Here is a 14,862-nt window from a genome sequence, read left to right as displayed (position 1 = left end):
CTTATTCTATGTGGCCAACTTTTGGGCTTGTGCTATAATGCTCTTTTTATTTAATGAAATTTTCTTTTGCCAATATATATATATACATGAGCCAGTCCCCTTGATTTTTTTTTCATTACCACATTTTTCAAATAAAAACTTTAGTACCTTATTTACTATTATCATTTATCTACGTGAGTGCAATAATTTCTTCATATAAAATTAGAACATAACACTCTCACTCTACTGCCACAATTTTTCTAGTACATAATAATTTCCCTCTCAAGCTCAACATATTCATATTATATGTTGTTCATGCTACGTATATTTACATAAAATGAATCAAATTCAAACCATTTATCAAAACATGCAAATCAAACATTCTCATAAACATTCATATTTTATTACACAAACAACCAATTTTTTTAATACACCTTTTCTTCATTGCCTAGCAATTAGGCTTCGTTTGGGACAGCTTTTTAACTGCTTCTTAAAACGGAGTTTTAAATTTTTGTACTAAAACTCCGTTTTAAGAAGTAATAAAAAACCGTCCCAAACGAAGTCTTAGATTCAACATCAAAGAGACATTTAGAATTTCCCACATAAAATAATAATAATAATAAAGCTTATCAAAGCAATACAACAACAATGAACAACCTTAAGAGTACAAATTAATAATACAAATGGAAATGGAAACCACTATGATTCATAACACAACAGATAGCAATAAAAAAATATATAAGCTTTGATGCTATTCAGCCTTCAGAGTCTCAATCTGTGACTTGCCACTTGGACCTTCTTTCCTCATATACAATCTGTATTCATTAAAAGTCACAGGTTTGTACAGAGCTGGTCGAACCGGGTTCACAAGTTCTTGAGCCGGTCCAATTGGTAAATCGCCTCTTGGATTGTAAAAAAATGCTACAGAAAGCCGTTCTTCTGTTGAATTTACTGTCACCCTATGCTCCACGCTTTTGTATATTGCATTGCTTAAGACCTAAATTGGACAAGCTAGAAAAACTTATAATTTATCTGCAAAGATTATGTCTTGAAATGAAATCAAAATGGAATTAAATCACTAGAATTTTGATTGGTTTTCTAATCAAGGATTAATTTTCGAATGAATTGGTTCAATCACTTGTAAAACTTTTCGTAAGGACAATGACGAAGTTAGCTTTCGACACTCAATTTATGAGTCCGCGAACAAATAAGTTGGCCGAACATAATCGTTCAATTTCTGATTTTCTAGATCGGTTGTCGTTGACTGCTCAGTCAACAATCGATGTTTGATGCCATTATTTCCACTCTCATGATCTCTCATCCTATCAAGAGAACAATCAAGCTGACTTGTTGTCATTCCAACTTTCGAGGTTCTCCATCAACTAATTTGCTCATGCACCTACTAATGATCGGCGTCTAATATCTATTAGCTATCAAAGATCTTAATCACCCGATGGTCAATCAAATTTATTATCTGCTACATAATATAATTTTTCAAGATAGAAATTCTTTTAAAAAAATTATTAAGAGAAAATAATTATTTATAAATAGATAGTAACAAACTCAATTATAATTACGAAGGGTATCAAATTAACTAAGCTAATTACACAAAAAGTCAATAATTATTTAGGTTTACTTAATTATTTCATAAATCATCCTATAAACTCATCAAATAATAAAAAAAAATTGTGCATGCAAAATCAACTTTTTTTAAATGCGTATTTTTGGCATAAATTAAAACTATTTTGGCATCATTTATATGTACATAAAATTATTTTAAAAAAAAAATTAAGAATTAATATTAATTTATGTTAAAAAAACATTAAATGTTATAATCGAATGTTTAAGATGTTAAATGATCATTAGCGGTATAAAATTATAGGCCATAATTTAGGTTCTCATGTTTGACACGTTTGGCTCTTCCCTAATATTCTTTGCATAAAATTATTCAAATATGTCACACGTGCAGCACGTGCTTAATTGCTTTTCTTACTACCAAACAATGCAATCAAAGTGGGATAGAGACCTTAAAAACGCGTGCTTGTAAAAGAAAATTATAAGATTTATTGTAAGAAAACAAATAAGTCCAAAATAAACAATAAAATTATCAAAAATACAAAATAAATATCTTAATGATTATATATATATAGAAGCGAAATTGGCATCTCTTCTAAGGGTGGGCAAAATAGGCTTCAAATATGCATAATCTTAAGCTTTATTTGGGACGGTTTTCTTACTGTTTTTTAAAGCAAATTTTTCGTACAAAAATTTTAATTTTCTTACATGAAAGCTGCTTTTAGAAACAGTAAAAAACTCGTCCCAAAAGAAACCTTAGTGCTGAAATAGAAAAAAGAATTCATAAAATTTTGAGAGACTGAATTTATTGAGAGGAGACAAAATAGATAAAATGATCATTCTACTCAGAGAAAAAAATAATATATGCATAACTTATAAACCTATATAATGTCTCGTGAATTTAAATAGGAGAAGAAAATGAATTAAAAGAACAAAAACAAAAACATTAATCAAGCATAACCTGAATTTGATCGCCAACGTTCACTATAAAGGCATCAGTCATAGGCTTCACTGTGATCCACTCATCATTTTTTCGCACCTGTAATCCTTTAACACGATAATCTGGCATGAGAACTGTTAAGCCTCCAGGGTCAGAATGAGCAGATAGGCCGAGCGTAAGACCCGGTTGAGGGCATTTCGGATAGTAGTTGACACGCATGCACGAACCTATTTCTTCTTCGCCAAATGCTTTCCATATAAAGCTTTTATCAAGCCCTAGGTTTAAGGATAACACCTGTGTAAGTAACTTGCATAGATTCATCAAAGCTTTTGAATATTCTTCTGTTATTGCACTGCAAAAAAAAAATAAAAAAAAAATAAAGCTGAAATAAATTAAACTTATGTAAGTTAGGTCTTTGGTGGCTGTATTAATTTTTCTACCTAACAGATAATATGCATGCATGCTAATTAGTAATTATAGTCTTTTTCTTTTTACACTTTTGATTAATATTAGAGATAATTAAAATTAGAGCTACAAATTAGTGATATGATTTCAATGCAAATGATTAAATGATATTTTAGATACAAAAATTAACTTCTTATAAGTTAATTGATTTGGAAATTAATATTTCTCCTAAGAATACATACCTCAACAAAGGCGTCGGAACTTTTGGCCACTTATCATGACTCCTGACACTCTCAGGAAATAGCTGAAGAAAAAAGTAATCTCCCCAGTCGAGAATGGCATCCCTCTTCACTCCGAGCCGGCTGCCATAGCCCTCAAAAGTTGTCTTATAAGTTAATTGATTTGGAAATTAATATTTCTCCTAAGAATACATACCTCAACAAAGGCGTCGGAACTTTTGGCCACTTATCATGACTCCTGACACTCTCAGGAAATAGCTGAAGAAAAAAGTAATCTCCCCAGTCGAGAATGGCATCCCTCTTCACCCCGAGCCGACTACCATAACCCTCAAAAGTCGTCGGCAAATTCGCATAAGTTGTCTTCTCCTCCATGGGAAGATGAAAGAATTCCCTCCACATGTCCTTCGTCTTTCTTATTAGTTCGTTGCTCACTCCATGGTTCACCACCTGGAAGAACCCCCACTCTTTGCATGCATTCGATATCGCCAGCATCGTCGTCTCGCTTGACTCTAACGAGCCGTTCATGAAGCCTCCGATATCGATCACGGGCAGATTTATTTCATCCAAAGCATTATCCGAATCAGGTCGGTCGACGACGGGTTTGATGTAGTTGTTTGGTATGAAATGGAGTCCACTTTCAGATAGGGTTTGCACTCGAACTATGGGGTCAAGCCATTGTTGTGTCATGCAACTCATGGTAGAGATCTTATATCTATATAACAGTAGAGCTTAGAGGAAAGCAAGTAATGGAGATTAGAATCTGCAACGCAACTTTGCAAATCTATCAAGGATTTATAATGTCGTGAAGGAGTAGGATACGGTCACCACCAAGTAAGCTGACCGGCTGACGGCAGTACAATGGAGCCTAGCTAGGGTAAGACTTGGAATATTCCAACAGGAAAAAGCGATCGTTGTAGTTCAATTTAATTTGATTTTAATTTAATTTTTATATTTGAAAACTTATATAATTAATTAGTTTTATTTTATTTAAATTTTAAAATATTAATAATAATAATAATTTTGATTATAATTTTTTATTTGAAGATTTATATAATTAATTAATTAATTTAATTTTAATTGTTATTATTTTAAATTATTCACTATTACTGTGAATATTGTTTCATTCAAACTATTGTAAATTATCTTAAAAAGGGTGAATTAAATAATAGAATTTTAGAAAAAATATGTTAATTACTATCATAAGCTTTTTTAATTGAAGATATGGGCAGCAAATTTGAATTGACTTATCTTCTTTTGTAATAATCATTGAGGCAAATAAATTTATTAATAATATCTAATAATTTCACCATTTATATTCCGGATAATGAAGAGAATATCATCAAATAAGATAAAAAGCATATAATGTTGTAACCAAAATATATACATATAGATTTAGGCTTCATTTAAAACGGCTTTTTAGTGTAAAATTTTCTTGAATTAGAAATTTTTGTACTATAAAGCCGTTTTAGAAAGTAGTAAGAAAGATGTCCTAAACAAAGTCTTAAGCTTCATTTAGAACAACTTTCTTACTGCTTTCTAAAGAAGCTTTTTAGTACAAAAATTACTTAAACTTGAAAGCTTTGTACCAAAAAAATTGTTTTAGAAATCAGTAAGAAAGCTATCTTAAACAAAGCTCTTCATGTACATGTTGGTCAATCCTCATTGTTGTTCGTAACATATTGCCATAAATGTACATGCATGATCATGAAGCAATTTTTCATCTTCTTAGCATTACTTATTCCTAACCAAGAGGTTCAACAAAGTACTTCAATGTATTTTTAAGACTATTAATGGGTGAGTTGAATGACCTATGGAATAAAGATTTATATTAAACACATGAACCTAAATATTCATCATGTGTACAACCAATCATTTTGGGAAAGGAGCACACATGAAAAATTGTCATACTTACATTGCATGGGATTCAGCTAAGTATTCACATTGGTCATAAATGTTGGCTAGGATTGAGAGAAATATATTCATCAAAATATTTTTCATGTAGTGATGGATATTAGGAACAAACTACTAATATAAAAAGAAATATTTAATTTGGCATTGATGTAGAAAAGGTTTGAGCTTGATGGGAGATATAGTTAAGAATAGGGAAACTTCTACACGTTTACAACAGATCAAGTTAAGCACGTATGTATGTGCACTAAATGCTGAATATTTCATGGTGTCTATGTATCCAATCTGACAGTGTGAACTTGCATGACTCAAAATTTCAGTGAATGGGATACGTGACAATCATATATTTATGTATATATTTTATTTTGTCCAGATATTTATGAATTATTAATAAAATTAATTTGGGATACTTATGAAGTATATGAGTTCTTTTTTTCATGACATCTTTGCAAGTTCTATACGCATGTTATTTGCAGTAAGACAGGCAGTTGAAAAGCTACGTATTTGAATTCATATGTGACTTGTTTTCCAACGTAATCGATCGCAATTTCTATGAGAGTTTTAGGTTAACAACAAATTGCATGTTTTAATCAATGGCAAATCAGGAAGATCTTAAACGAACTACTTTCATATAGTAGCAATTGTGTTAATTTATCCAATTTGATGATCGACTTTTATAATCAAATGATAAATATACAGAACAAAAAATAATATAAGACTTCAAATACATTTAAATAAAAAAAATCTCCAATTAGATTCAAATCAAATTGATCATTAACTTAGTTTTTTTTTTCTTAACAGAACATTGGATGGTAAGAACGGTAAACTTACCCCGTCATTTAGTGGCTTGGAGGTTGATGGATAAGCGCGCGTGATTTATATGCGTATTTTTATTTTTTATTTTTCTAATTTTAATTTTGTGGGGCTCTTTGACTGTAGTTTCTTTTATTTTTAATTGCTAAGAGACGTTACGCTGCTTCGCGGAGGAATTAGTCATCGGCTAGTTTGAAATTTGGGTGATGGGTGCCGACAACGTAATCCCACGAAAAAAAAAAAATTGGCCTGACTTAATTATTTAAAATTTTAATTATATTTTGTAATAGATGTTTATAATTTTATTTTTTTTATTTCAAAAGAGATACAAATTGAATAATATTGTAAAATTATTTTTATGTAAAAAATATATATATGATATATATAATTATCTTAAAATTAGAAAAAAAAAATTTGACAAATTATCCTAATACAAATTTTATTATAATAGACTTAAAAAATATTTGCTTTGCTTTAAGATTAGTGCACAACATAAATAATATTAATCTTAAAATAAATTTAATGATTTTTTAAGCCTAATCTTCTCGTACTATAGTTTTAAATTATTATTTTAATTTCAAGATAAATTTATTATAAATTTTGATTAATTCATTGCACATTAAATTTATTATAAATAAATTTATATTTTTAAATATTCTTTCTTATAAAAATTTAATTACAACGTTTTAATCTAATTATTTTAGTTAGGGCATCTCCTGATGAAAATTTGATCAAAATAAATTTTATAATTTTCAAATTTATTTTGAGATAAATATAATATTTAATTAATTAATTTTTATAATGCATCAATCTCAAATAAATTAAAATTAGAATGCAAAATCAACTCTATGAATTAAAAGACATATCTGCACCTACTTGATTTTTGCCACGTGTCCCATTAGATGTGGGTCATCAACACTTATAGTTTAGGATAATCTTTGTTTTCAAAACACTTCCTTAAGTCAAGTCTTAAAATAAGGGAATAAAATTATATCACGCCTCCTAACCTAAGATATTTTTCATTATATTCATTTTAAAATCGTGATAAAAGACATTTATTATTAATAAAAAAATATTTACTTTTTTTTTTACTTTTTATGACTCCTCATTTAAATTAAATATCTTCAAAAAATTTTAATCAAATCGTTAATTGAGCTATGAATCGGTGTACCGATTGATTTGAATTACAGTATATTTAGGATAACTTTCTGATTGTTTTGCCTTTTAGATCGTTATCATATATATATTTTTAGTTATTACTTTACTATTATTGTTTAGAATTTTTATGATATAAAGTTGAATTTGAGAATTAGGTCTACAAGATTACTGTAGCTAAAAGTAAGATGTTAAATTTTCTTGGAAAAATAAAATCTTTATAAAAACGTAAAATATATTAAAATAGCTATTTTCCTCGTAACATATTTCTAATCATAATTACAACTTATTACAATAACTCTAAATGAACCCTTAGGCTTCTCATTATATTTTCTTTTACTGCGGCTAAATGCTTTTCCAAGGATGATAATGACACTAGTTTTATAAAATATCAGAGTAAAAGGGGGCGGAAACCCAAGCATATTTCATTACAACCTGCTAGAAACACGGCTAGAAATACTCGTTCTAATACTTCTCATTAATCTCTCTTTATGTTTAGTACTATTGTTTGGAATGTTCGGGGTATTGGTTGCCCGTCTTCAAGGATTCGTGTTAAAAATTTATGTCGTGTTCATCGTATTTCCATTCTCGTTTTGCTTGAACCCCTTATCCCTGCTTCTAGGTTGGCTAGTACCTCTCGTTACCTTGGATTTAACCATGTTATTTCAAATATGTCTAACAAAATTTGGGTCTTTTGGAAAAACCATATTAAAATTGATGTTATTTGTGACTTTATTCAAGTTTTGCATTGCAAAATTAAGGCTTTTAATTTTCATTGTTGTGTTTTTTTCGTGTATGCTGCTTCTTCCCTTTATATTAGGAAGTTATTGTGGGATCAGCTTAGGAATTTTCATAGTATTTGCCAGTTATCTTGGATGGTTGGCGGTGACTTTAATGCTATCTCTACCTCTTCTGAAAGGTTTGGTGGGTCGATTCCTTCATATCATTCTATGTCTGACTTTAATAATATGATTTTATCTTGTAATTTGATTGATATTGGGTTTGTTGGTAATAAATTCACTTGGAATATGGGTCACTTATGGAAAAGGCTTGATCGTGTGCTTTTTAATAATTCTTGGATTAATGCTATTAATCTTACTAGTATTCAGCATCTTAGTATAACTTTATATGATCATTCTCCACTTCTTATCAACATTAAGACTAGGCAATTTAATATTTCTTCTCAATTCAGATTTCAAAATATGTGGTTATTGAATAATACCTTTTTTGATGTTGTTAAATATAATTGGCATGCTCCCTTACATCCTGATAACTCTATTTTTTGTATGAAAAGGCTTTGGTTCAAGCTTAAGAGGTTGAAACAAGCTCTGAATTGGTGGAATCACAATGTGTTCAGAAATATCTTCTCTAATATTCTTCAAGCTGAACAATGTATGGCTTTTAATGAAAACTTATGTCAAAATGACCCTACTGATGCTAATTTGTCTTTGTTAAATCAGTCTAAACTTAATCTTTTTAACTTTCAAGCTCAGGAAGAGATTTTTTTGAAACAAAAATCTGCTGCTAAGCATTTGGTTGAGGGTGATAGTAATAATAAGTATTTTCATGCTTTAACTAAGAGAAAAATGATTAAGAATAATATCAACAACATCCAAAGAGAGGATGGCTCTTATTCTAATGACATTGGTGAAATTGCTAATCTAGCTGTGCTTCATTTTTAAAATAATTATAATAAAGTTTTTACTCCTACTCAGGCTATGGACCACTCTTTTATTCCCAATCTTCTGTCTCTTTAGGATAATGAATTTTCTTTCTTTACATCCTTCTTTGGAGGAGATTAAGAATACTGTGATGGGAATGAATAGTGATTCTGTGGCAGGCCCTGATGATTACACGACTCTTTTCTTTCAAAAAAGTTGGGATATTATTTATGAGGATATTTTTCTGGTACTTTGGATTTCTTGCTGGTAATCCTTTACTTAAGTTTTTTACTGCTACCTATCTTGTACTTATTCCTAAATGTAATTCTATTCAAACGTGGAATGATTTCTATCCTATCAGTCTTTAAACTTTCTTCAACAAATTGCTCTCTAAAATTATATCGAATCATCTTTCTTCGATTTTACCAAAAATTATTTCTCCTTATCAAATGGGCTTTGTGAAAAGTAGGGCTATTACGGAGAATATTCTGTTGGAGCAAGAATTATATCAAGATTTGGATGTTAAGGTTAGAGGTGGTAATGTTATTTTGAAACTTAATATTGCCAAGGCGTATGACAATATTAGTTGGACTTTCATTTACTATATGCTGAATCTTTTTGGCTTTAACTCTGTATTTATTAATCTTATTAAAAATTGCATTGAAAATGTTTATTTTTCTACCATTTTGAATGGGTCCAATCACGATTTCTTCAACTCTTCTCATGGTTTAAGGCAAGGTGATCCTATCTCCCTCGCTCTTTTTATTATTGTGGCTGAATTTCTCTCTATGGGTCTCTCTAATTTATTTGAAATTAATCTTGGCCTATATTTTAGAAGTTTGGGAGGCTTTCTTTTATCCCATTTATGCTTTGCTGAAGACTTTATTGTTTTTACTAATGTGACATCAATATAATTCAGAAAATTATGATTTTTTTTTAATCTTTTTGAAATGGTTAGTGGTCTTTCTTTTAGTAAAAACAAATGTTGTTTTATTACTTCTAAAAGGGTTTCAAATGATTGTATTCTTGCTATCAAAGATACTACTGGCTTTACTCATTCTAACTTTCCTATTAAGTATCTTGGTGTTCCGTTGTTTAAAAATAGAAGCCAAACTTTCTTGTTTGATGATCTCATTGCTTCTGTCCAAAATAAGCTTTTATCTTGGGATTCTAACTTCCTTAGCTTTGGTAGAAGTGTGACCTTAATCAAAAGTGTTCTTTGCGCCTTACTTGTTTATATGTTTCAAACTATTTTTTCTACTCAAACTGTTTGTAATAGGATCCACAAGATTATTAACAAGTTTTTTTTTTAAAGGTACTTTTTCTTCTTCTAATATTATTTGGGCTTCGTGGGAGAAATGTTGTGGTGTTTTGGCTGAAAATGGTCTTGGCTATAAGAATCTTCAGGACCTGGCTAAGGCTTCCTCCTTTAAACTGTGGTATAATTTGCGTTCTAATGAGAATCTTTGGGCTAACTTTATGATTGCTAAATATTATGTGGATAAGCACCCTATCAATATTTCTCCTAAACCTGGGGATTCTAAAGTTTGGAAAAGGCTTTATAAGATCAAATGGGAGGTGGAGCCCTTTATCACATGGGGACTTGGAGAAGGTAACATCTTTTTCTGGCAGGATAAATGGCTTGGTAAAGATTCTATTGATTATATCTTGAATTCGACTTCTTCTACTTCTGTTAAAGTTAATTTTTTCTTCAATGAGAATTGTTGGGATTATGAGAAGCTCTCTAATTGGATCCCTGATTGCATTATTTTGCGTATTTTAAACAGGCCTATTAATATTACTTCCAAAGATATTATTTTGTGTGATTTTTTCAAAGATGGGGGTTTTCACCTTAAAAAATGCTTGGCACTCTTTTAGAATTAAAGGGAACTTGGACATTATTTTTGCTAACATTTGGCATAAGAGTATCCCGTCTTCGGTTTCTGTGTTTGTTTGGAGAGTTCTTCATAAATTTATCCCTACGGAGGACAATCTCATTAAAAAAGGTTTCAGTATAGCTTCTAAATACCAATGTTGTCTCCACATGGAAAATATGCATCATGTGTTTGTTTCTGGCCCTGTGGCTGTTAGGACTTGGGTTTATTTTGATGACTTATTTCAGTTAAATTTTTTTAATTCTCATCTTCCCCTTTACCTATTACTTAATTCTTGGTTTATTGATACTAAAGGTCATATACGCAATATTATACCTTCTCTTATTCTTTGGTTTCTTTGGTTGAAGAGGAATAACTCCATGTTCAATGGAGTTAAGATGAACCACCTCAATGTTATTCAAAGGGTAAAGGACAAGATCTTAGCTCTTGTGGTTGTCAATTTGCTTACTATTAAGAGTTTTAAAAAATGTTTTCATATTAGCTTCTCTTTAGGGATATGTTAAAAGAAGGCCCCCTCTGCTACTAATGTTGTTTATTGGATTAAGCCCTCTCCTAACTTCTTTAAACTTAATGTTGATGGTATTTATATGGATTTTGGTGGTGGTTGAGGTGGTCTGATCCAGGGTAGTAATGGTCATCTTATTGTTACTTTTGCGGGCCCTGTTCATAATGGTAATACTAATTATGCTCTTAATATGGCTATTCTTTATGGGATCCAACTCTGCATCTCTCTAAACTTAATTAAGTTGATTATTGAAGTGAATTTTGGTTTTAACATCACTCATTTTCAAGATTTGGAGGATGGTTGTTGTAGCCCCAATATCTTCTATGTTATTAGGGAAATTAAAAGGTTGCTGTTATCTGTGAACAATTCCTTTTGTCATGTTGGTATGGCTGGCAATTCCTGTGCTTCTTGGCTTGCTAATTATGGTTGTAATCTTGGTTGTCTTACTGATTTTTTCAGTCTACTATACCTGTTCCTCTTAAGGGGATGCTCTACCTTGATATATGTGTGTTGGACACCCTATATTAACACTTAACCTTGTGTTTTGACTTTTGCTATTATGGTTGATTTGTTCCCTGGCCTTTTCTGTTTGCTGACAGATGTTGTATTTCTGGATCATCCCTAATTATTATTGTAGTTTCTATTTTTTGTGTACTATTGGGAAGTTCTGCTGGTTGTGGTTATTTATTTTCCTTCTACCTGCTTTAGGGATTCTTTTCGGTTGTTGGTCTCATTTCTGGCAGTCCTGGGTGTTGTTTTGTAGTGTTTGGATTTGTCCCTGTGTCTCTTTTGTTCTTGTGGATTTAGATCGGGGCTATGATTTTCGGCGTGCTGGTGCTGAGGGTTTGTCCCATTATTGCTCTCCTACTTGGTTCGGTGTTGGGGGTAATGGTGGGATGATAGCTGGGGTACCTTTTAGTGCTGGGCTCTTTATGTCTTACTGCAGGTTTTTTATTGCTTCCCCCAGGTTATCGGGGCTGTTTTTCCTGGAACCGTTTCATGGGATTATTGGGAGTAGTTTTTTGTTCCAGCTTTATTTCTCGGTTAAGCTTAGACTGGACCCTTTTCAGTGGATGTTTGGGAGGAGCTGCTTAGGCCTGCTTTCTTTTACTGGCACTTGTGTTATTTACCTTCTTGCTTATAGTTTATTGTGCGGGTCTGCCTTTAATTTTAATTTTTGGTTGGCTATTAACCTTGATAGTGATTTGGCTAGTCCCTTTGGTAGGATTGAATGGCTTGTGGACATTCCTAATGAAGCTAATATCAATGACAGTTTTCTTAGCCCGTGTGATCTAAATTCTGAGAATGGCCTCACTTGGATCCATTTTGTCTATTGTTTCCTTATTTATCCCTTTTTTCATATATTTTTTGCTAATACTTTATTTTGGTATAGTCTTCTTCTTTGTAGTTTTTTTCTTTTTTGCAGATGGATCTGGTTAGGAATGACATCAAGTTTTTTGGCATAAAGATTAGGCTTTATTGTGTTATCTTTTGATCTTTCTTTTTTGGATGCTTGACTATAGCATCATTAAATGTTACTAGGGTGCCTTGTAACTTTTTCTAGCGGAGATAATTGGCTCGTAGGTTTTCCTTCTCTTTATTTTGTAGCTCGTTTGAGCAGTAGTGAGCTGATGGTTTCCATATGAACTCTGTAACCTGATTTTTATATTAACGTGTAGGCCCCTCTGCGGGTTTTAACTAAAAAAACTTTAGGCTTCTTTTGTTTATGAGATAGTTCTTTTTTACTGTTTTGCTTTTTTAGACCACATTCATAATTTTTATTTGGTCGTTGCTTTAAAAATAATTGTGCTGGAAAACTATCAATAGTTTTTAAAAAATTACTTTCTACTACAGCTTTATAAAGCAGTAAGAAAGTTGACCCAAATGATGCCTTAGGCCTCATTTGGGATAGTCTTTTTAATGCTTTCTAAAGTAGCTCTAATCATTGGTAGTTTAATTGAATTTGTCAACTCATTTTAAATGCTCATTTTAATTTTGTTTTATATGCTTTTCAAATTGATTCTTAGAGCATTGATTCTATAATTGTTAGGAGAATTCTAATAGATTATGGCTAAAGAAGAAGATGTTAGTCATATAATTTATCATAAATTTGATGGTACTTAACTTCTATTTTCTCATGTTGTTTAAATATACAAAGTTGTTCTATCAAAATCTATGTAATTTATTTCATGTGGGTGTATAATATTGTATAAAATAATTCATTTTAATTTTATTTATTCAGATTTTTTAGTAATTATTAAATAATCATTTAATTTATTATATATCAATAGATTCAACCATAAATATTTGAATATTAAACATTTTCAACTTTTGATTCTATGTTTGATCTTATTTTCAATATTTTATTTATGAGTGCAAACAACTTCAATTGTTAATAAGAATATCTTTAAATTTTAATATTTTATCTTCATAATTACTACAAAACTTTATTCTTTCATATAAACTATATTATAGAGATGAATTAATTAGATTTATGATGTAGGCAAAATTATCACTCATCATAATCTTGATAAACTCACAAAAATTAAATTCCTAAGCTTTGATTTGGTTTAATTATCTCGTATCTTATTTATCTTCGATCTCCACTCGTTTCATCACAGACTTCTTTGTTGCTCTTCGTTTTGTTACTAACCATTACTTGTCTTCTTCGAAGTCCTATGTTAACTCGTCTCGCATCTTAACCTAATGTGAACGATGTGTTCTATTTTGAGTTAAACTGATCACATGTGATAAAGCAATCGACAAAATAACAAATAACTAAACTCATCTAATAGATGTTGACATTTTGATTATAAATTTGTTAAAGATGAAGTTGTACTTATCCAAAATTTAATCTTTGAAGTTTCTAAACTAATACTTCAAAATTTGTGCTTAATTGAATACATTTATTAGTGATGCATAAGCCATAGATAACAATTTACTAATAATGTTTGATCAAAATAATCAATAAAAATCAATATTAATCTAAAATTTCACAATTATTTCATTATTAAAGGATGGCCCTCTCCTCCTCTATATTGGAATAATTTATTATTTATTGAACCACAATGTAATAAAATTAATTATGTGCTCTTATTTTAAGAAATGTAATGAGGAAAGTTTTAGAGTTTTTTTTCTTTTTTTTAAGTTATTTTATTTGGAGGAAAAATAAGAATTTGAATAATTTGGCAGGAAAAAAATTAGCTTAACTATTTTTTATTTTAAAGATAAATCTCAAAATTATTAAATTTATTTTGAGAAAAATACAGATAAATTTTTAATTGACTCCTCATACATAATATTTATTTTAAAATAAACTCAATAATTATTTTATATATTCTATCTAAAATTTGATTTTTGTATCCTCACATATTTTTTTGTCAATTTTTTTAAATCCAAAAATTGAGAGAGAGAAATTCTAATTCTTGTATCATCGTTTGATCCATGGTTATAAAATTAAAAATTAAGAAAAAAAAATATTTTCGCTTTATTGGAATAAGTAAAATTTTCAAGAAAATAACCTACGAGAAATTAAAAATAATAATAATTGTATATCATATACTAATTTTTTTAAAATATAATATTTAATTTATTCTTTTATTTTTAAAATAAAATTTATTATAGGTTAAAATATTCATTACAAATTTACCATTTTTGCACTGAGAGACCTCAAACAGCAAAATAAAATTTGCTATAGAAAACTATTGGTGTTATAGAGAAAATCCACAAACCTACAATGACAGAGAGAACCGAGAAAATAAGCACCAGACCAATGCTTTTCATACCA

At 30.0% G+C, this 14,862-nt stretch overlaps 1 protein-coding gene across 1 annotated transcript; it reads right to left on the bottom strand.

Annotated features, from left to right (window-relative positions):
- Window positions 1-354: 354 nt before the first annotated feature.
- On the bottom strand, window positions 355-3,889 carry LOC110103474 (probable 2-oxoglutarate-dependent dioxygenase At5g05600). Its single transcript, XM_028700373.1, has 3 exons — window positions 3,341-3,889; window positions 2,516-2,876; window positions 355-976 (listed from the first exon to the last, which is right to left on the bottom strand). Exons 1-3 carry the CDS (start codon window positions 3,832-3,834, stop codon window positions 731-733), a joined length of 1,101 nt encoding a protein of 366 aa, XP_028556206.1. The 5' UTR covers window positions 3,835-3,889; the 3' UTR covers window positions 355-730.
- Between the last annotated feature and the right edge of the window lie 10,973 nt (window positions 3,890-14,862).

Source organism: Dendrobium catenatum, unplaced genomic scaffold (assembly GCF_001605985.2).
Source record: "Dendrobium catenatum unplaced genomic scaffold, ASM160598v2 fragScaff_scaffold_1500, whole genome shotgun sequence".
Taxonomy (NCBI): Eukaryota; Viridiplantae; Streptophyta; class Magnoliopsida; order Asparagales; family Orchidaceae; genus Dendrobium; species Dendrobium catenatum.
This window is presented reverse-complemented; position numbering and strand designations above follow the sequence as displayed.